This window comes from Lepidochelys olivacea, assembly GCF_965140295.1.
Source record: "Lepidochelys olivacea isolate rLepOli2 genome assembly, chromosome: 27".
NCBI lineage: Eukaryota > Metazoa > Chordata > Testudines > Cheloniidae > Lepidochelys > Lepidochelys olivacea.
The window spans coordinates 19,342,373-19,363,407 of record NC_140437.1 but is presented as its reverse complement, the minus strand read 5'-3'; the positions used below and the strand labels follow the sequence as shown (position 1 = coordinate 19,363,407).

Below are 21,035 nucleotides of genomic sequence, written 5' to 3'. Positions count from 1 at the left end.
TTCACATGACAGGCTTGCTTTCAGAAGCTATTTTTACATGTGTGTGCCTGCATAATGCAGCACTGGGCCTCTAGACAACAGCATCAAGGGCCTCAGGCTAACAGAGAATGTGGTGGTAGGTCTAGACAGCAGCACCCAGAAACTCCAAGAATGGAATGCCAGTTCGTTCCCTGTACCACGTATCCCCACATGGCAGAGCTAGCAGGGCTGCTCTTTCAGCTTACAGAATAGAGTTGCAGTGCTGAAGATGGGTCTCTTGTATACTTAATACTGCCCGTTAGTGGGTATGCATTATGATGCAGTCTACTGACAGGCAGAATCACAACCTATTTTTTTCAGCGGACCACACTGCTTCATTTGGTGTGCAGGATGAACCGTGGATGAGGCTGGAACCCATAGCACACCTGCTTCATTCATTGCAGAAGCCAGATGATGTGAATGGACTGAGGTAAGGGGCTGCCAAAAGAGGTAGGCTTGCTTGTAGTTAAGGCACTAGACTCAAGACTGAGATTTAAGCTCTTTTCCTGCCTCATCCACGGAGGCTGAGCCCTTGGGCTAGTTGTTTAAGCCAAAGTTTTCAAGTGTGGTCTGATTTTGGGTGTCCTAATTTTTGCATTATTTCTCCCAGGACCCCAATGAGCAACACAGATAAACATTAGCACAATGCTTTTAAACATATTTCTTCCTTCAATATTACATATATGAGAAAAGAAAGTTTTGTGCTTTGTGCATCCCTAAGACCAGATTCCTTAAATGTGATGTTTGTACTAAAGATCTGACATTGACAATGATAGTACGATCCTGTGAAATATTCTCTGTGCAGACGCTTTGCCATGCCATGAAAGGTAGCTACAGACAGGCAACTTCATTATTTAGAAATGTGCAATTCTGGAGACGGTTAGATAGAGTGGTGCGTGAGTGGAAACTCCTCTGTGATTATCAGTATTAACTCTCTTTGGTGCTCTGCACACTTCCTGCCCAGTCCATCCATCTTCTGTACATGCTGCCATGACTGTGATCCAGTCAAAGTCCCTAAGCCATGTATGGGTGGACGGGTTAGTAGTCAGGTCAAAGACGTCCTGGGAACTGCTGAAAGAATGGTTGGGAATTAACTAAGTGGCACTCTTTCCTCTAAGTCGATACTGAATTAGTGTCCCAGCCTTGTGCTAGAGGGCGCATTGCTGCTGAAGGTGGCAATTTTCAGATGAAATGTGAAGCCAAAGCTTTGCTCTCGCATGGAGCATTCAAAAATCACATGGTTCTTTTGGCAAGAGTAGGCTGTTATGTAGAATGTATCTTGTCAGGGCACCAGATTTATGTAAAATGACCCTGGATACAGGAACTGTCTTTCCTACAAATCTAATCTAGCATGTAACATGGCTGGTCAGTGCACTCAAACATGAGAATGGCCAGACTGGGTCAGACCCATGATCCATCTAGCCCAGTAGCCTGTCTTCAGACAGTGGCTGGTGCCAGTTGCTTCAGAGGGAATGAACAGAACAGAGTAATTTATCGAGTGATCCATCTCCTGTCCTCCAATCCCAGATTCTGGCAGTCAGTGATTTAGGGACTCCTGGAGCATGGGGTTGTGTCCTTGGTCAACTTGGCTAATAGCCACCAATGCACCTATCCTCCATGCATTTACCTAATTCTTTTGCAATATTCCAGTCCAGTGGTGGTAGGTGAAGTAACCTATCACACAGTGTGTGTGCAGTGCTTTGGGATCCTTCAGAACTCAATGGGCTATACAAATGGGAGGTATTATGATGTCTAAAGTAAGTTGTAGCCAACTTGTCTGTTGTGCAGAATCCATCTGCACCTGCACATCTACAACCTGCATTGTCCTGAGGAAAAATGATTTCTGGAAAAACACCTGCCTTTGAAATGGCTCAGTGTTTGGAGTGGATATGAATCTCAGGGTTTAGCAGTCATTGCTTTGAATATTAGAGGAAGTTATTAATGAAAGCGAATCAGAGCAGATTGTGTGTTTATAGAGGGAAAGGAAACAATAGTGGTGGAATGTTTATGTAACCATCCAAATAGAATTGGTTGGCGACACTTCTTATCAATGAATGATTTTCTGATAAACTCTGCACAAAAAGCTTCATGCATGAAGGAAACAAGGAAAACTATGTGGCATCCCTCCACATAAACAGAAGGGAAACAGAGAGATGGTGGAAGAGGGAAGGAGATATTAAGGAAGAGAGATTACTATTGCTTTTAGATGCTCAAAGGGATATTTCGGAAAGGAAAATTCTCTGAGTGAGACGTAAAATTACATAACTTTGGGTGAAAAAGAGACTAAAGAGACAGCTCCACAATATATGGTAGATGCCACTGAATCAGAAATGGGCCATCATGTACCATGGGTCCATTGTTTAAAACCCATCCACCTTATTACCACTGTGAAACCTGACCTATACACGTACATCCGTGTGTGTGTCTCCTTTCAAATTCATCCTGTCATGACTCCATTATTTTCAGTGAGGTTACACCAGGGATGAATTTGTCCCGAATATTTGATGTATTAACTTCAGCCACACCTGTTTTCCTTGTTAGGCTAGTAGGACTGTCAAAATGGAATTCAAGCCCTAAGTGATGAGTCCCAAGTAGGTAGGGAGATACAGACAGACCCACCTGTTTTGGCTGTTGAGTAGGTAGGACAAAAGGTAATGCAGTCAGATAATGGAGGTTGCTCTTGACACTCTGAACAACAATTTAAAGAGTGGAGTTCAGTTATACCCTTTGCATCTGTTATAAATGAAATAGTTTCATAAGGCTGAGTTGGTCCGAGATCAAATTCTTCCACGGCTGTTACTCTGAAACAGTGCAGTGTGCAACACAACCAGGCTTCCCCACACAGCTGCCTTCTTTAAGCAAACAGCTCTTTCTAAATGCTCATGGTGCCTCATTACCGTAGCTAAGCACCTCTCAAACATTAAGATATCTCTCCTTACAACACCCCATGCAATAGGGAAGTATGATTGTCCACAGCTTGCAGATGGAGAACTGAGGTATAGAGATGATGTGACTCACCTAACATCACCCAAGAAATCTGTACCAGAGCTGGGGTTGTCCTGTGTCTCAGTCTAGTGCCTTAACCAGAAGATCATTCATCATCTCTTATACACAGAGCAACCACGGCTTTTAAACAACAGTTTACCCACACTCTTGTATCTAAAAGTCAGCAACCCTCTCGTGGTGATAAGTACCAGTAACAAAGGGCAGTGCGTCTAAAAATGTGCAATCAACCCAAAGGCAAATGCAACAAGAGAGAAATATCCTATCAAGCTGTACAGTGTGTAGCATCTGGCTCCTTCTCCCTAATGTTTGTTTATTTTATAGCTTAAAAAATAGAAAAATCACAGACACACTATTCTAGGAGAAGTTATTAGGCAACCTAGTCTTAAAATGGTTGGAAAACCAGGAGCCAAAGAAACAAATATGGAAGGAAAAGCATTTTTTAATTGTGAAAACATTTGTTAGGCCTGGGATGAGCTGCAGACTGATGAGTCTCCTGGCAGATATGACTATCAGTCGACACTGGTGCCTGGCAGAAGAATGAAGCAAGGGACAAGTTTTTAAGTGTGTGGATAAAAGTTGTAGAATGTTTTGGAGAAACTACCCCGCCTCCCCATGTTACAGTGACAGATCTGGGATGAATGAGTTGTCTGGCCCTTCCCACTTTGTGAAGTCATTGGCTGCTTGGTTCTAAGAGGGATTTAAAAAAGGAGAATATTTTGCCTTTGCCTGGGATTTGAGACTGTGAGAGTGCTGAAAGGCTAATCTCTGTGCTGCCACTATGCAGATCTCTTGGGCTGTGTGCTCTGTCTGTGTCCTGATCCAAATTGCCATCCACACGGTAGAAGGGTGGCAAGTGTTTAAAAATGATGCTACAGAAATCATTCCTGAGCTCCCTGAAAATACAGAAACACCAGTGGAGCAGACTTACAGCAACAACAACACAATGAACCAGGCAAAACATGGGGGAAGACAGCCACAGCAGTCTCTGGATCCAAACGGTAAGAAAAATAAATGTTATATTACAGCCTCAGAACCTAACAACACAATTTCCTGTGGGGTTTTCTGTTACTGTGCATGAGCATATAGTGATGAATTAACACTGGGTAAACTGCTGTAGTGATAACAAATTCAATCTCCTGTTTACCCTTCCCAGTGTTTGCTATGCCATTTCTTAAACAGAGACCAGTAATAGTGATTATTACCCAACAGGGAAATAAGATGTTATCTATATCTAACAGTTTCACATCTACTTCGTTATCTGTAGGTACTTATGTGGCCCACTGCAGTAGTATCTCAGTGTCTGTCCTGTTACAGAAGTTATAGTGGCTTTTTTACAACTGTAGGTGGAGTTTAGCACTGTAAAATGATCAGAAATAAATCCATCTGAATAGCTTAGGAGCTATAAGCAGAGCAGCTGCAATGTGGAAGTGTGCAACACTGAATTGGCCTGGGCAAAAGATATTTTTACCATAGCAAGGCCGGCCAGGAATATTAGTGACTGACATGATTTAGTGCTGTCCTCATGCTGTAAACACGGTGAGCAGGTATCCAGGGGAGCCCGTCTTCCTTTGAGAACAGAACAGGGCAAGGGCCAGGGAATGGAGGTGATAATGAGAGCATTGTTAAATATTCTTAGAGGAACACTTCAGGGATGGTTGTTCGCTCAGATGTTTGATTGTACTGAGCTGTACTTGAGAAAGGTGCTGCTTAGTGTCTCATGGGCAGACTCCAGTAGGCAACATAAGCCTGTTATTAGCAGTTTAAAGCTTTCACAGAGGGAATCCACAACTGAATGTGATCAGTGGGAGGAGCATTTATTATTCTGGGAGCTCTCTGTTCTGTACAGCTGCAGCTTGGACTGATACTTTAAATAGAACCAACATCATCAGGAGGCATCCCGAAAGAAATTCAGCATGGTACCAGGGCATTTGGCTAAAGATCCGACAGCACCAATGGCTCAGAAACGCATATGCTTGGGCTGAGGAAGGGGAAGAGAATGGTCAGGGGAGTTGCCACAAGCACCGCCAAGAAAAAAAGAATTTAAAAGTGAATTCCATGCTGGCAAAAGGTGCCAGATTGACCCCTACAGACTGAAATGTGTTTAGTCCCAGAGCAGATGCAGGGCAGAATTCCCACACCCACTGTGCCTCACTCTCCTCACCCAGAAGGACTCCTCCTCTAGGGGAGATTAAAGGTGAGAAGGGAATTCAGTCCATGGCCTCTGTGCTGAGGCTCTCAGGAAGGGGACTAAATAATGCTGTCTCTGAGGGCTCTCTGGGATGGTGGTATGTGCTGGTTTGGGAACTGGACTGAGACCCCCAAACTTATCACAAACATGGGGCTAGAAAAATATTTTTTTAAAACACAAGCACCCCTTTTCTTTTTCTGAGGGGGGTCAAATTCATAGGTTTTAATAACATCCCAGCATCATGACAGGGCACAATTCCCTCTTTCCAGCCCATCCCTGCCACAGTCCCATGGAATGCTCCTGCCCAGGCCCAGCATTGGCTGCCCTCCCTAGCAGCAGACCCTGTAGAAGATCCCATATCTTCAAAGGAGGAATCTGTCTTGCTGTTGGAAAGAAAGTTAGATTGTTGGGAGTGTCTCTCACTACCTTAGAGTTCCAGAGTAGCAGCCGTGTTAGTCTGTATCCGCAAAAAGAAAAGGAGGACTTGTGGCACCTTAGAGACTAATGAATTTATTTGAGCATAAGCTTTCGTGAGCTACAGCTCACTTCATTGGATGCATTCAGTGGAATCTGTAGCTCACGAAAGCTTATGCTCAAATAAATTTTGTTAGTCTCTTAGGTGCCACAAGTCCTCCTTTTCTTTTTACCTTAGAGTTGTGCAATCTGCCTCCCTGCCACTCTATGGGAACACTTAAGACTCGGAGGGGGGAGTGGGGGGAGGATTTTTATTCCATGACCCCTCAAAGAGACGTGGGGCTCTCTCGAGGAATGCCATGCATTTGTATAGCTGCATCAGTGTATTTAGTGGAGTGGGCTCGGGGTAGGAATCAGAGCCACAGTATAATAGATGTTGTCCCCACCAGAAATGAAACTACCTGAGACTAGCACCTGTGTGGTATCATGTGGGATCAGCGTGCAAGTAACACGGAAGGATGTGTGTCAACAGAAGCAGCACATGTCTGAGGCATGTGCCAAGGTGTCTAATATAGCAAGCAGTATGTATGTGCCCCATTGCTGAGCTGGCATAAAAGGCCAGAGTCTGAACCATTAAGACTACCCGAGTCAAAACTCAATTTCTTAAATGCTCAGGAAGTGCGTGAGTATAAAAAATCTGATTAACCTGTCTGGCTAAATCATACAGGGTCTTAGTATCAGCATGTTAACCACAATACTAGACCAAAAAATGTTTAATCTGGTAAGTGCAGTCTTTAGCATTGCTAAAATATGAAGGGGCAAAATCTATATTTGCATGACTATAACCCCCTCCCAAATGCAATGGGACTACTCATGAGTGTAAAGTTAAGCTTGTGCAAAGTGTTCACAGGGTTGCAGCCTAAGTCTGAATGAATAGACATATATCCAGAAAGCGGATCTCTGCTGGGTTAAAAAAAAAATGCTGGTTCTGTAGCATAGGGGGAAATCCTTAAAAATTCACTGAGAGAAACGTGTGTCTAAAAAACATTATACCACTAAGAAATTCAGAATTCAAGCTACTAGTCTCCTTTAGTGGCCTTAGCAGAGATGTGCCTTTTTCACAGCAAGGAGAATGGATGACAACAGCCTTCTCTTTGGTTTTCCACCTTTGTAGGTTTTTGTCACAATTAAATTCTCATTTGTGCTCCATGTATTTCTTTTGCTTAGACAAGATGAATAAAGTGTGTTCAGATAGATGAAGTTCAAGACCTTATTTGCTAAACAGTCTTCACAATCTGCATACATTTCAAACATGTGTAGCTAAGGACATTGATTGAGCAAAGACAGAAAGAAACCCTCATGGAGACAGAGCTCTTCCCCATTCTGATGATAAATGCATCTGAAGCATCAATTATTTAACTGGAAAGTTCTTTGCCTATTAAAAGAGCTTTTCTAAATCCTTAGAGCGAAACTCTCATATTTTCTACTGTATCCCTTGCCTCTGGCAATCTATTAAAGCACAAGCAAAAGCCTGGTAAGGTTTCTAATTCGGCAGAAGATGCCTCTGTCTGACTGAAGGAAATGACACGGATGATGTGGGATTAGAACAGAGAGTGGGAGGGCTGGAATGCCAAATGAGTGGTGAATTAATGGGTTCTCCAAGAGGTGGGAACTCCATCCTTAGTCACAGTTGCCATCTGCCAGTTTCCTTATTGTTCTTGTTATTAGTCACATGTCACTACAAGGGACTCTGGAGATCAGAACAAGGAGACCTATAACATGTCTGATGCTGGTCAGAAGCCTTTGCAGGGATCCGTGGCCCTTTATAGAAAACAGAAGGGACAAAGTCTGCACTTGTTCACACCTGTGCAGGCCGGCTAAGTGAGGGTGGAGTGGCAGAAGTGCAGGCAGAATCTGGCTATAAGAATTTTTATTTCAATTTTCACCAAAACTTTGGGCCAAGTTTTGCTCTTGCTTATTCCAGCTTAAGTCCAAAGTGAGCAACTGAGATCAATTGAGTTAAACTAATGTAAATGAGAGAAGGTTTTTAGCCCACAGGTGGCTTGAAGGGGGCAGAATCTGAGTCTGTTGGTCCTCCATTGCCCTCCTGCAGTTCACCCCCATGTCTCCAGTGGTGTTATTCCAGAATCACGCAGGTGGAAATGAGCAAAATTTAACCCTTAAACATCTTTATTTCTGCCCAGAGAGGTCAATGCTTAGGGCTGTTCTGATTCCTGCCTCAGCTTCCTGCACATCCTCTTTGCTTCCTTTTTAGCTCACGTGTTTTCCCATGTAGCACCTGATATGTCTTTTTCCTACGTGGTCCTGCAGGTTTTAATCTCTTGTTTATACAAATACTGAGCTGCAACATGGTCTGCAGTATGGGGGTGTTTGGATGCAGGGTTTGGTGCAGAGCCAGCTCTTATTGTTCAATTTCTGAATGACAGAGAAGCAGATCCTTCTTTATGCCAACACCAGCCTTTCTCCTGCCTGGTAGGCAGCTTCCTGGGTAGGACAGAACTTTACCTGAAATTTCCAGGTGATGCTTGCTTGACTTTAACCATCTCCTTGTGGGCTTTATTAGTACAATTTTGGATAAAAATGTGCTGGTTTAAAGGTCCTGGGGCTGGATTTCAGCTGCAGCATGAGGCTAGAGGCATGATGAACATGAAGGGATGGAGATGCCTGTAACCAGTTTGTTTTTTCATTGCAGATGCATCAGATTTCAGCTGCAGAGAGCTGCGCTCCACCCGGTATGTCATTGATGGGCCCTGCCGCAGCTTCAAACCCATAAAGGAGCTGGTCTGCTCAGGCCAGTGTTTCCCCTCCCACCTCCTCCCTAACGCTATTGGCAGAGGAAAGTGGTGGCGCCAGAATGCCCTGGATTACCGCTGCATTCCCGCGCACGCTCGCACTCAGCGCATCCAGCTGGCCTGCCCCCAGGAAGAGACTCGGACTTACAAAATCCGAGCTGTCACCGCATGCAAATGCAAGCGCTACACTCGCTACCATAACCAGTCTGAGCTGAAGGACTTTGGTAAGGAAACCATCAGGCCTCAGAAAAACAAGAAGCCTCGTCTCTCCAGAGCAAGGGGCAGCAAATCCAACCAGCCTGAGCTAGAAAACGCCTATTAGAAGGTCCCTTCTGAGAGGTACTGCCCAACAGCTCTGGATATTTTGCATTTCATCAAATGGCAGACAGACAGGCCACAGAGTAAGGTTTTGAACGCAGTGGAATCCCATTCCTCCTGCAACACTAGGTCAAGGGCTCGCATAGTCAAAACCTGTCGGATTCTAACAGCTGTGGTCTGGTGAAAGAGAGAAATTGAGCTGGTGGGAGCAGCACCTAAATTCAATGTGAAAGGAGAGTTAGCCTGGGAATTTGCATAGGGTTTTGTGGTGTGCACACTGAGAAAGGCAGAGGAAGCAAAGGTATTATGGTGACTTCCATATATTACACTTTGCAAGAGGTCATTGTCCTTACTTTGTCTGAACAGAGCCTTGGAAGCCCTCTCAAAACCACTTCAGGCAGGACAAGAATGAGAGTAGGGAAACAACAGGAGAAGAGTCAACAAGCTTTGACTGAATTTTAGGAAAGTAGCAATAGCAGACTAAGGAAATCCAAATGTTTCAGTGAAAAAGAATAAAGTCCTGCCAGATTTCTGCATGCCCAAGTAATTTCCTTAAATGAGGAGAAACATGAGTCAAACATGAAATTTGTGATCCCAAAGTGCAAGTATAAATGTGAGTCTGAGCCATTCCATATCTTTACTCTTATAGTACAAGACTCAACAGATTTAAGGTTGAGATTTGACACCATCAGAAATGACTATGGGATATTGAAACCAATCCTACTCAGATGCTGGAGAGTGAGGCAGATGGACACATGGAGGACCCTCCCAAACCCCATAACTCTATGATGTTCATCTTTTAAACAGATATATGGAGGGCCATACATATTTTTCCGAGAGTTTTTAAAACTACTTCTAACACAGTTCAGTAATTGACAGTGAGGGCCAATAGGAAGGATACTGAGTATTTGCCTTACTCCTCCGAAAGCAAATTGACTTTAGCATCAAAGCTGAGATGTCAGCTTCTTCTGTTCTCTGTTCTGCAAAGTTTGGATCATCTGACCGTATGCTCTGTTATGCTGGATTGGGCATGGCAGGTTCTGAGGGTAAGGTGCTGGTTCCACATTGGCGTGAGCCTATGCTCATTTGAAAACCAGTGAATTCCTTCTGAGAAGTCTTGGCTATGTGCAGTTCAGTTTGACAGCGTCTTTCCTTTTAAACAGCTTCACACCATTCATACATGTGTTTGTGTTTTTACATTAAAGAGTATTATTGGAAAGTTAATATTCAAATGCTGTACATATGCTGTAGGACTGCAAACCGTAGTATCACATAATCCAAAATCTGAATGGAATATAATTCCTTGCTGTTCGTATTTTCTGTGTAAAATTGACGTAAAAATCTTCTAAGATGTGAGTTTACAACTTTGGTATATTTTGCAACTATTTTAAGTGGAACCAGAATCTAAATGTGAAAGCTATTGTTTCAAAGAGTAAATTACATATTTATTTTCTCATGTAAATTATTTATGCAAAGTTTTTTCTTGTAGAGAATGAGAAGTAATACTGCTTGCAAAATGTTAGTCTGTTATTTCAGATTTTAAATATATTGTTAATAAAGTAGTGACAATGAGTAATTACAGGAAAGACTTGTGTTAATTTTTAAGTCACAGTGCAAAGAAAGTCTGATGCAAAGCTACTGGGATCTGGTTCTCATAGCAGCAGTGAAGTCCATTACAAACTACTGGTCCAACATACTCTTCAATCTAAGAAGCAAATTCTTAAGTTCCCAAGAGTGTCAAAGCCGATCCATTTAGTGCAGCACAGTTCTCTATCATTGTAGTCCTCAGTCAGCTCCCTCTGACAATTCACAGCACAGAACAGGGTGTGGCTCCAGCCAGTGAACACACTTCTCTGCCCTAGAGCATCAGGGTCCTGACTCTGCTCTCACACATCATGACCTAGGTCACTAGAGAAATTGAGTCCTTGAGCTGCTGTCTCCAGTACACCATACATTTCATGGAGAAGCACAACCTGGGCAGTGAAGTAGTTCAGTGGTGTTTCAATCTACTTTAATTCTCTTTGTCCTCAGGGAAGGAAAGGCTCTACAGAATTCAACCACCCTCCAACTGGATGGTGTCTCCTTGCTCAAACATTCACCAACTGATAGAGCCACCAAAAAAACAGTAAGGTTGTTCCAAACTCTGTCATTGTGAAAATTGGGAAATCCCTTTGCTTAAGTAACCAAGCAGCAATTGGCTTTCCAATATTTCTGGATACAGTGTGCTCGTGTCTGCCCTCACATCTGCCCTTAAAGAATATGGGAGTTGCATCCATGTAACTGAAGGTCTAGAGTACATCTGATTTGCATGTCCATTCACTGTGAATTTCAATGTAGTAGATAGTGCTGTGCAGTGCTAGGGCAGCCAGCTGGTAAGGCAGCCCTTCACAGTAGCCCAGTGAATACCGCTCCTTATTGCCAATTCAAAGCCTTGGTGTGGAAACTGGATGCAGATTTTGCTGGATACTTGAGCCAAATTTTTCAAAAGTGATCTTTGATTTTAGGTCTCTCATTTGTTGTGTGTCCAACGTGAGACCCTTCGGGCCGAATTTTATGAAGAGATGAGCACCTACCATTGCAACTGAAATCAATGGGAGCTTGCTGGTGTTAAGCACTTATGAAGACCAGGCCCATGGTGTCTCAAGCTGGGCACCCAAACTCTGAGGCATCCAAAGGTAGTGGACATTTTAAAAAAAGTTTGCCCTGCCAGTCTGTTGCAAAGAGACTTGCCTCCCAGGGTCTGGGTGATATTTCTTCTGAAACATCATACCTGATTCAAAGCCCAGAAGATGCATCTTAAAAGTATGGGACCAAATAAAAGCTGAAACAAAATAAAAGGGGTGCTCATGACACTTGCTGTGCCTGGGCCAGCCTCTTCACTGCCTGCGTTCCAAACTTTCTTCTCCTTTCATTAAACCTTCCACATTGAGCTCTTTAGCTAGGATGCCTCCAGGGCTTCCTGCAGCTGAGCTGTGTATTGTATTTGTGTGTCCGAGCACATTTTCTTGTCAAGTCCTGTGTACATTTACGGAACTGGTTGTTTGCATGCTATTTCCTAGCAGGTCTGTCCTGCTCATGGCTAGTTCTTGCTGTTTTTTTTATGACCAATGGAATGGGCATGCAGTTTGTGGGTGCATTCAGCTATCCTGTGAGCTTCTGAATCAATTCCTTCTGACCTACATCTTGGCATCTGGCATGTTACCAGGACAGGGGGTAGGACCTGGCACTGTTTTTGTGAACAGCTGGGAAAAGATGAAACTGGAGACCTTTACAGAGATGCTTCTGCTGCAGATTCCTGTGACAAACACTTCCCCCTCCCCCGCCTCACCTCACCTGGTGAGCTGCTTGCAGGGGACCCCTCCTGCCATTGCTCTTATATTTCTTCATTCTGCTGCTTAAGCAAGAGATTAGGATATAATTCTTATATCTGTCCTAGTCCTCTGGAACAGGAAGGAGGATTTATGGAGGCTTCCTATCCTAACAGAGTCCTCCACTATGCCAGTGTTTGCCCAGATCAGGATAAGCCCAGCAGTGCAAAGGGGCGCACTAAGTAAAAAGGGCTTCCCCCCTCCACTCATGGATTTGGGGTTTGTCCTGGGTTGGAAGAATTGCTTGCATAGCTCGTTGTAGCACAGTGGTACCTTTCAGTTCTCTTCTCATGTCACTATCTAATGGCCTCTTCTTATTGCCAAAAGCAATAGCATTGCTAAACTCTGAATACAGGTGTGAAAGGTCAAACTAAACAGTAAAAAAGATCTATTTTATTTCTTTGATTTAAATTGCTGAGCACGAGAAACCTGAATAGCCACATGACATTTGATTGTACCCTTATCCCCATTTCCTTCCCTTTCTTGCATTATCTATTGCTTCACAACCATAAACTCCTTGGGGCAAGTACTGTGTTTTCAGATATGTTTGCACAGTACAATGGGCCCGGATCCTGACTGGGGCTTCTGGATGCTGCTGTAATACACGATATCTCCTTAAGAGGGCAAGCTCGTCAGGAAAGTAAAAGAGTGTGCTACCACAGTGAAGGGTCTTGAGAAAAATGTTCTAATTCACAGAAACATCATGGCCGCTGTCTAAAAATCCTGACTCAGGCAGCAGTTACCCTTCAGGGATGTTAGTCCTGAGACTTTGTACTTTCCCCATTTTTTTCCTTGTGTGGAAATAATGATCCACAGCAGCGCAGAAGCAAAGGGAATTCTCCCACACACCAACACTGGAAAGTCCTGGATTCCTCTTTTCTGCCTGACATTCATTTATTACTATTGCTATTTTATTTCTTGCGCTGATTAAAAGTAAGATTTTTCCAGTGACTATATTGTTCAGTGAAAGAAGAACATTCAGATGGCACAAACATTCTGCTGGCAGTGCCAAGGGTCTTGAATGATTCACCTTTTTAAAACTGTCCTCTTTAGTACATGCAATAGTTTCTATCCAGTAAGTCCCCAGCCCAGTGGGCTCAGCATTAATGAGTTCTACAAACCAGGTTTCAAAACTCATGAAGTGCAGAAGGAACAAACATGCATTTTGTTTTTAGCAATATGATGTCAACTTATAATTAGCTTGTTGCACTCAAAGTAGTACAGTATAGAGGAATCTAGAACAGCTTTTCTATGGTGAACATGCTCAGGAGGCTTAAATTAACATAGAATATATTTATATGTAGTTTGAATTTAAATAGAGTATGTTACACAGTTGTAACCTGAAATTTGAATAAACGGAGACTCTCCTTAATAGGCAAGTAATGCCTCCTACTTTAAAACTAAACCACAGTTTAAAATAAAGTTGGCTCATGTTGCTGTCCTCCCAGCATATACAGCCTTCTGATGTTACCCAGGTACACAGCGCACAGACACAACAGGATGGTGGCCCTGCTCGTCTCTCAGCAATTTCAGATGGCAATGTTGAGCAACATAATTCCTGGCCAAGGGCTCGCAAATGCAGAAAGCTGCATGATTCCGCCTTGTCCCGCCTTTGGTGCAGCTGCTAGGGGAGTCTGTGCCATGGCTTGGTCTGACACTCTGCTCTGTCTCCTTTTCACTGACCCTAGAGTCTGCTGTTTCTCTGCATTCTTGGAGCCGAGCTTTGGTTTGGATTCACCAAGGAACAGAGTGAATGGTCAGGAATTGAGCCCCCATGGGAAGGAAGTAATGCGGCCCCCTCTATGCCTGGAATGACCTGCCCTGATCTTGTGCACCATGACCCCACTCCTCTGCCAATTAACGATAATAACATTAACATTTAAAATGAAGAAAAAAACAAAACTAAAAAAATAAGATCAGAGTCAAGATAAAACGCATAAGCACGAAACATGCTACATATTAAAATAACAATATGAATTATTACCATCATAGGAATGTCAGGGTGTTAACTTGCTTTTTCCACTCCCCCATGTCTCATGTCGTCTCTCTTTATGTCATGGGTAAATTACATTGTAAACCCTATGGAAAGAGCCAGTGTTGGTAATTTGTCTGTAAAGTGGCAGGCACTCCTGTGGTGCTGCATTACTATTAAAGCACACTGGTGGGTCAGAAGGATTCATCTAGCAGAATAATAATGTCCAGGATTTGTAGCTCTTTTAATCACCAAAACATTTTACTTATTCTTCACAGCCCCTCGAGAAGGTGGGGTATGATTAAGGTCCCTATTTTACAGCTGGGGTAACCAAGGCACTGAGAAGTCAGGTGACTTTGCCCAAGGTCACAGGGGAGAGGGGACGGCATTGTCTGAGATGGGATTAAAGCTAAATTGTTTCTGGCTCCCAGTCCTGTGCACAAACCAAGAGACTGTGTCTCCCTGTAAGGAATGGGGCTGGGGGGGGGGGGCAGTCCTACCCTTTCCATGGACTCAGAGCCCTAACGGCTCCTTTGCTGTTCCAGCTGTTTTAGTGTTAGTGTCTTTTCCCACCTGTAGCTGGACAGAAGAAGGTTGTGGCCCTTCCTCGCAGATGAGGGCCTCAGCAGCGTTACTGATGCCTTCGTCATCGCAAGGCTGGGTTACTTTACAGACACCTGGCAAGCTACAGTCGTGGGTGCTCAGCAGTTCATGAAAATCAGGCCCCTTAAAGCTTGCCCAAACAGAACTCCCAAGAACAGAGGCACGCAAACGCTCCAGCCCCTTTTGAAAGTATTGGCCATGACTGGGCTGGGGCTGGGCGTGGCCAGGGAGTTGCAGATGGAAAGAAAGAAGAAATCTGCAGGATTGGCATGAGAAATACATCTCATATGGCTCCTGTGGGCAAAATTTGCTTGCTTCAGGCATTTGTGTCTAGCTCACTAATCCACCCCCGCCCTTCCTTTTCCCTGGTGCTAGAATGGGCTAACACGTCTCCATTGGTAACACAGTCTTTTGCTCTACTGACAATGAGAGGGTCACTTTTGTAATGTGAATGACTGTCACTCTCTATTAGCTATTCAGTGAAGGCATCAGACTCCCATTGGAACTCTGCTCTGCCAGGGTGCCAAAACTGTCAACAAAAATCTCGACAATGGGTAGGCAGCCTGTTTGCTGTCTCTGCTGTTTGTCATACTGACCAGTAGCAGCTCATTGTTTCCATGTGCTCCCCCTTGTCTGTTTGTTGCAGCCACCAGTTGTCTCTCATCTTATTCTTAGGTTGCAGACTCTTTGGGCCAGGAACTCTCTTTGAGGCTTTGTTATGTGTTTGTTACCACATCTAGAACAATGGAGCCCTGAGCCCAGGCTACAGTGGCCCCAGCTATTTGCTTTCCAGCTAGTCAACTGAGCGCCAAACCTAGAAGTCATATACCTCCTCTCTCAAAGACTCCCACGTCTGTCAGGCCCAGCTTGTAGGACTAACCCTTGCAAAACCTTTTCATTCAAGCTCTTCCATGCACTTTCAGGCCTACTCACAAACCAGGGAATAAAAGTTTATTTACTTAGCGGGTTATCAAGCCTCTAAATTAAACAGACATCTTTATCATGTTGCCAACAATTTAATGCTTGTGGTGTGAGGTTATTTCGATGTCTTAAGAAAACAGCTCAATGCTGGCTGAATAAATAAATGATGTCGTTCTTCATTCATGCTACCAGATTCTTTGGTGTGAAAACTCCCCTGGGGAGAGGCCCTGGGACACAGTGGCTCCTCTGAGACTATTTACATCTGTCACATTCTCTAATCTCTTCTTCCTTCCTTCCTTCCTCTGGTCTATTTCCTTCCCTTTCACTGTAAAACAGGCCAGTATTTAACTCTAATGCTTCCAGCCTGCATCACATGCTCTACAGGTTGGGTGGGTATTTTTTTAAACCAGAAATAAAGCTCAATTTAAGATAATTACTCTCCCATTTGGAGGGGTTTGCTATTTGCAGGGCCTTTTTTTTTTCTAGTCAAATTAGCAGGAAAAGTTGGTTCTAAAAGTGACAGTTTTGTTCTAAAATTGTTCTTCAGAGACAGGGAGGTGCTTAAAGTCTGAAGCTTTTCAGAAAAAAAAAATATCTAGGTATCTAGGAGCAATACTGACTTTGTTAGGTAACTCACTACAAGAGGGTGAGTTCATTTACAAATCATAGTTCAAATACTAAAGGGAACAGGGAAACTATGGACCAGTCTGTACAAGGGACACCTGTACCGATTAGCTACACTGATGTATTACATGGGACTTGGGCTTGCACGATGCACTTACCCTAGGAATCGGCACTGGTGTAGCTACATCCATACAAGTGTCCCCAATAGTGACAGCCCTATAACTTGCCTCCTCCATCAGTTTTTTGGGGGGACAGATGGAGGAGGATGAGTAATGTGTTATTAGCTTGCAGTGGGAACTGCTCAGTGAAATTCTAGGAGTTGGAGGAGGTCAGACTAAATTATCATAATGGCCTCTTCTGCCCTGGAAAGCTGTGATGCTGTGAGAAGGAGCAGTGTGGCATGGAGAATAAGAAGGGAAACTCAGGCAATCAGCTTTTGGTGGCTTCTCCAAAATTAGCTTTACCCACTGGGGTGGATCCCAATAAATGAGAGTGACATTTATACAAAATACATGTCCTCTCTTCTCCTTCTTGCTGATGGTCTGACCTAGGCAAAATCCTGTCCTGGCTCTGTTTGATTTTGAAAAGGTGGGGCAGCAGCAGTGAGTTGGCCATATGGTGAGTCCTAGAGCCACCCTACTAGCACAGGGGAGAAGTGACTCTGTAGCATGTCTAACTGTGCTTTCAAAAGGAACAGAGTATATCCCTGGGGCCATGCTGCTAGCTACACCCCAAGACAACAGAACACTTCCAAGGATGTTGGAATACTAGGGACATGTCAGCTGGGCCCTGTGGCTGGTGCTGAACAGAGCCTTCAACATAGCATGCTTACGAGGGTGGCCTAACCTTGCTGCTGCATGAGCCCCTTGGTGCCCCTTTCCCATGTGCAACACAGAACAGGGATTAGGCTCAAGATATGTAATTGGCTGAGCAGACAGCACGTTCCTCTCAGGAATTCAGTTGCTTGGGGACAGATCAGAGACAGTGCAGAGGCCTCTCATGTAGCTAGGTCTGTGCATACAGTCTAAGGCTGCCTATGAATTAAACTGGTGCTGTGAGTTAGTTCATCTTTAACTCACAGGCTTCAAGGGTCCTCCCGGGAGCTAAAAGCAGGCCAGAATGTTTTTAAAAGCTACATTTTCTAGGCTCAATGTTTGTTGTGTGAATGTCCCTAATGTGGCAGCCAGCTCCAGGAGCCAACAGGGTTATCAATGATAAAGCAGGTTTTTGCCATTGCACTTTGGCCGGCTTGTTTTGTTACAGATTTAGCAGAACCAGGAGTAGCAGCTTTCTTTTATTTTATTTTTTTTTTTTTTGCAGAGCAATATTTGGAAAAGGCTAGTGCAAAGACAGATTTTCAATCTGGCCCTTTCCGTTGAAGCACCAGAAAGACAGAGTTACACAAACCCTTGTGAAAATGGTAACTTGGCTACCTGGTGCTATGGCTCTCACAGGGTGAGCTCATTCAGTGACAGTCCTTTCCCCCACTTGAGGTCTTCAGTTGTTGGCCTCTGTTTATCATTTTCATTCTCTCCATCTCTCATATCTGATTGTTTTCAAGGTATCCTGGTACATGCTACCCTTGTTGCTCACCTGTGCCCATGCCAAGTGATCCCATCACCCAGAAGTGACACCTGCCTGCTTAGCCCTTCGCCACTCATCTCACCAGGCATGGTGTAGAACCAGTTTGACACCATGCTTGTTTTACTGCTCCCTCATCCTCCACCTCACACCCCTTTGTTTCTGCCACCTGTTATTTTCTGTCCTAACCTAAGGGGAAGAAGAACTGTGATAAACCTCACTCAGTTCCTGAACCCAAGCTTTGAAGATCAGAAAAGGACCCACTTTCCTCCCAGCTGACCATCTGCACTAGTAAAAGGGCACGCACACTTGCTTTTCTGGATACACGTTCTGCACTCACACCTAAGACAGGTCTATCTTCTGGACTCGTCCCCACGTGTGTTCTCCCTGCACAGCACAGGGCAGGTGTACCAGGTGTACAGTAGGCAACAAAAGCAACCTCCAAAAATCCATGTCCATATGTTTGTCCAACCTCAATCCTGTGAATTGATTGTATTGTTAAAGGGAAGATATGCCTCCTGTTTAAAAAGGGTCAACCCAAGACTTACATTTCCACTGACTCACAGAATACTTTGAAAGATGCTGCAGAATAGGGAGCATTTTGTTGCATCCATTACTTTGAAAAAGCCATGAAGATTAATTAGCAGTGAAATATTCCAGCAAAGCTGAATGGGGAGGATTGCTGTTAGCTCACCCATCTCCATCAACCCCCTTAGAGCCACCTCCTTTCTCTGCACCCCCTAACAAGGCTCATCCACTGCACATGTGCTGCTTCCCAGCATTGGCCGCATACTAGTGCAATCACCCTAAAAAAAAAGGCAGAGGCAAATATGTACCTGACATAACCTGTGCAAAAAAATTAAACCAGTTCAAAAAGAAATGTGCCTCTATTGAAATATATTTTCTGCATTTCCCTGTCTGTGATTATTTAAGAGATGGGGATTACAGAGTTCTTGTTCGTTAGCTCATCTGGCAGCTTCTTTGACATATCAGAACCCTGAAGGAGAATTGCTTGTGAATAGAATGCTTTCTATATGGTGTCCCCGTGTCTTTAGACACTTACTGTGGAAACAAAGATTAGAGGTTCATCACTGCATATGGGCAAGAACCAATGGATGAGCAACTCCAGCAGTGTCTGCTCTTGTTGATGTCACTAAAGTTCATGCTTCCTCTCCAGCCTCTGCTGCTCTGGGACAAGAGATGCCCTAGATTTTTAGCTCCTAACATAAAGTAATTAATAAGGTCACTAACCATAATCAGCTGCTCTAGGTATCTGAAATAATAAAAGCAAGAAATGCTGTAAGTGTAGCAGACGGTCTGACCTAATTTCTATGTTAACCTTCTAGAAATCAAACACAAATACCACTTGTTGTAATAAGTATGTTCGTTCAGAGAAAACAGGTGGAAGAAGCAGCATGTTTGGCATTAAAATATCTCTGTACTTATTACACTGGAGAAAATATTTAAGAAGAGCTGAACTTTCTGTGGAGATTCCCCATGTCAAGATATTATAGTAGGAAAGGGTCAGTTTCTTATTCAGTGTTGAGCTGCCACCTACCCTCTGCTCCAAGTTTTCCAAAACTTAGGATGTTTGTGGGTGGTAGCTGGGGCAACATTAAGGATTACACTAAAACATATTTGAAGCAGCCTCTTCAGAGAGACCTCACACATGGGTCTCATGAGGAGCTGGTTCAGGAAACAGATTCTCTGGAACCAAATCTAGGTACTGTAAATAGAAAATGGTGTCCAGGAGAAAACTGCAGCCAAGCTGGAGTCAGAGGAGCTGATTCTGACCCATATGTGGCTCCAAAAGAGTTCCCAAGACACAGATAGGAGGCTGGAGTGCATAGAGAACATGAGATTTATGGATAAAACTATCCTAGAGCTTGACATCGGAGCTGTAGCAACTTATTTTGCAGAAGTACTGTCTAGTTCTCCACATCTGCAGCTTCAGCGTCTCATTCCAAAGGAGAAGAAGACACTGCAGGAGGGAGTAGCCAATCAGATGAAATATTAGAATCATAGAATCATAGAATATCAGGGTTGGAAGGGACCCCAGAAGGTCATCTAGTCCAACCCCCTGCTCAAAGCAGGACCAATTCCCAGTTAAATCATCCCAGCCAGGGCTTTGTCAAGCCTGACCTTAAAAACCTCTAAGGAAGGAGATTCTACCACCTCCCTAGGTAACGCATTCCAGTGTTTCACCACCCTCTTAGTGAAAAAGTTTTTCCTAATATCCAATCTAAACCTCCCCCACTGCAACTTGAGACCATTACTCCTCGTTCTGTCATCTGCTACCATTGAGAACAGTCTAGAGCCATCCTCTTTGGAACCCCCTTTCAGGTAGTTGAAAGCAGCTATCAAATCCCCCCTCATTCTTCTCTTCTGCAGGCTAAACAATCCCAGCTCCCTCAGCCTCTCCTCATAACTCATGTGTTCCAGTCCCCTAATCATTTTTGTTGCCCTTCGCTGGACTCTCTCCAATTTATCCACATCCTTCTTGAAGTGTGGGGCCCAAAACTGGACACAGTACTCCAGATGAGGCCTCACCAATGTCGAATAGAGGGGAACGATCACGTCCCTCGATCTGCTCGCTATGCCCCTACTTATACATCCCAAAATGCCATTGGCCTTCTTGGCAACAAGGGCACACTGCTGACTCATATCCAGCTTCTCGTCCACTGTCACCCCTAGGTCCTTTTCCGCAGAACTGCTGCCTAGCCATTCGGTCCCTAGTCTGTAGCTGTGCATTGGGTTCTTCCATCCTAAGTGCAGGACCCTGCACTTATCCTTATTGAACCTCATCAGATTCCTTTTGGCCCAATCCTCCAATTTGTCTAGGTCCTTCTGTATCCTATCCCTCCCCTCCAGCGTATCTACCACTCCTCCCAGTTTAGTATCATCCGCAAATTTGCTGAGAGTGCAATCCACACCATCCTCCAGATCATTTATGAAGATATTGAATAAAACTGGCCCCAGGACCGACCCCTGGGGCACTCCACTTGATACCGGCTGCCAACTAGACATGGAGCCATTGATCACTATTTGATCTTATTAAAAGACAGTGGCCCACAGTGATAAACACAAGTGATTCTTCACCTCTGCAGCTCTTGCCACTTCAGCATAAACTATGAGCATTGTCTGTAAGGCTGCTACAAGCAGCCCTGGTTAGCAGCATAAATACCAAACACATATGTTCAACTAGAAGC

The 21,035-nt window shown here is 44.1% G+C and overlaps 1 protein-coding gene across 1 annotated transcript; it reads left to right on the top strand.

Moving 5' to 3' along the window:
- Positions 1-3,770: 3,770 nt before the first annotated feature.
- On the top strand, positions 3,771-10,162 carry SOST (sclerostin). The gene is made up of 2 exons (XM_084616088.1): positions 3,771-4,022; positions 8,340-10,162. The coding sequence occupies exons 1-2, from the start codon at positions 3,803-3,805 to the stop codon at positions 8,759-8,761; spliced, it is 642 nt and encodes a 213-aa protein (XP_084472214.1). The 5' UTR covers positions 3,771-3,802; the 3' UTR covers positions 8,762-10,162.
- Positions 10,163-21,035: the final 10,873 nt, after the last annotated feature.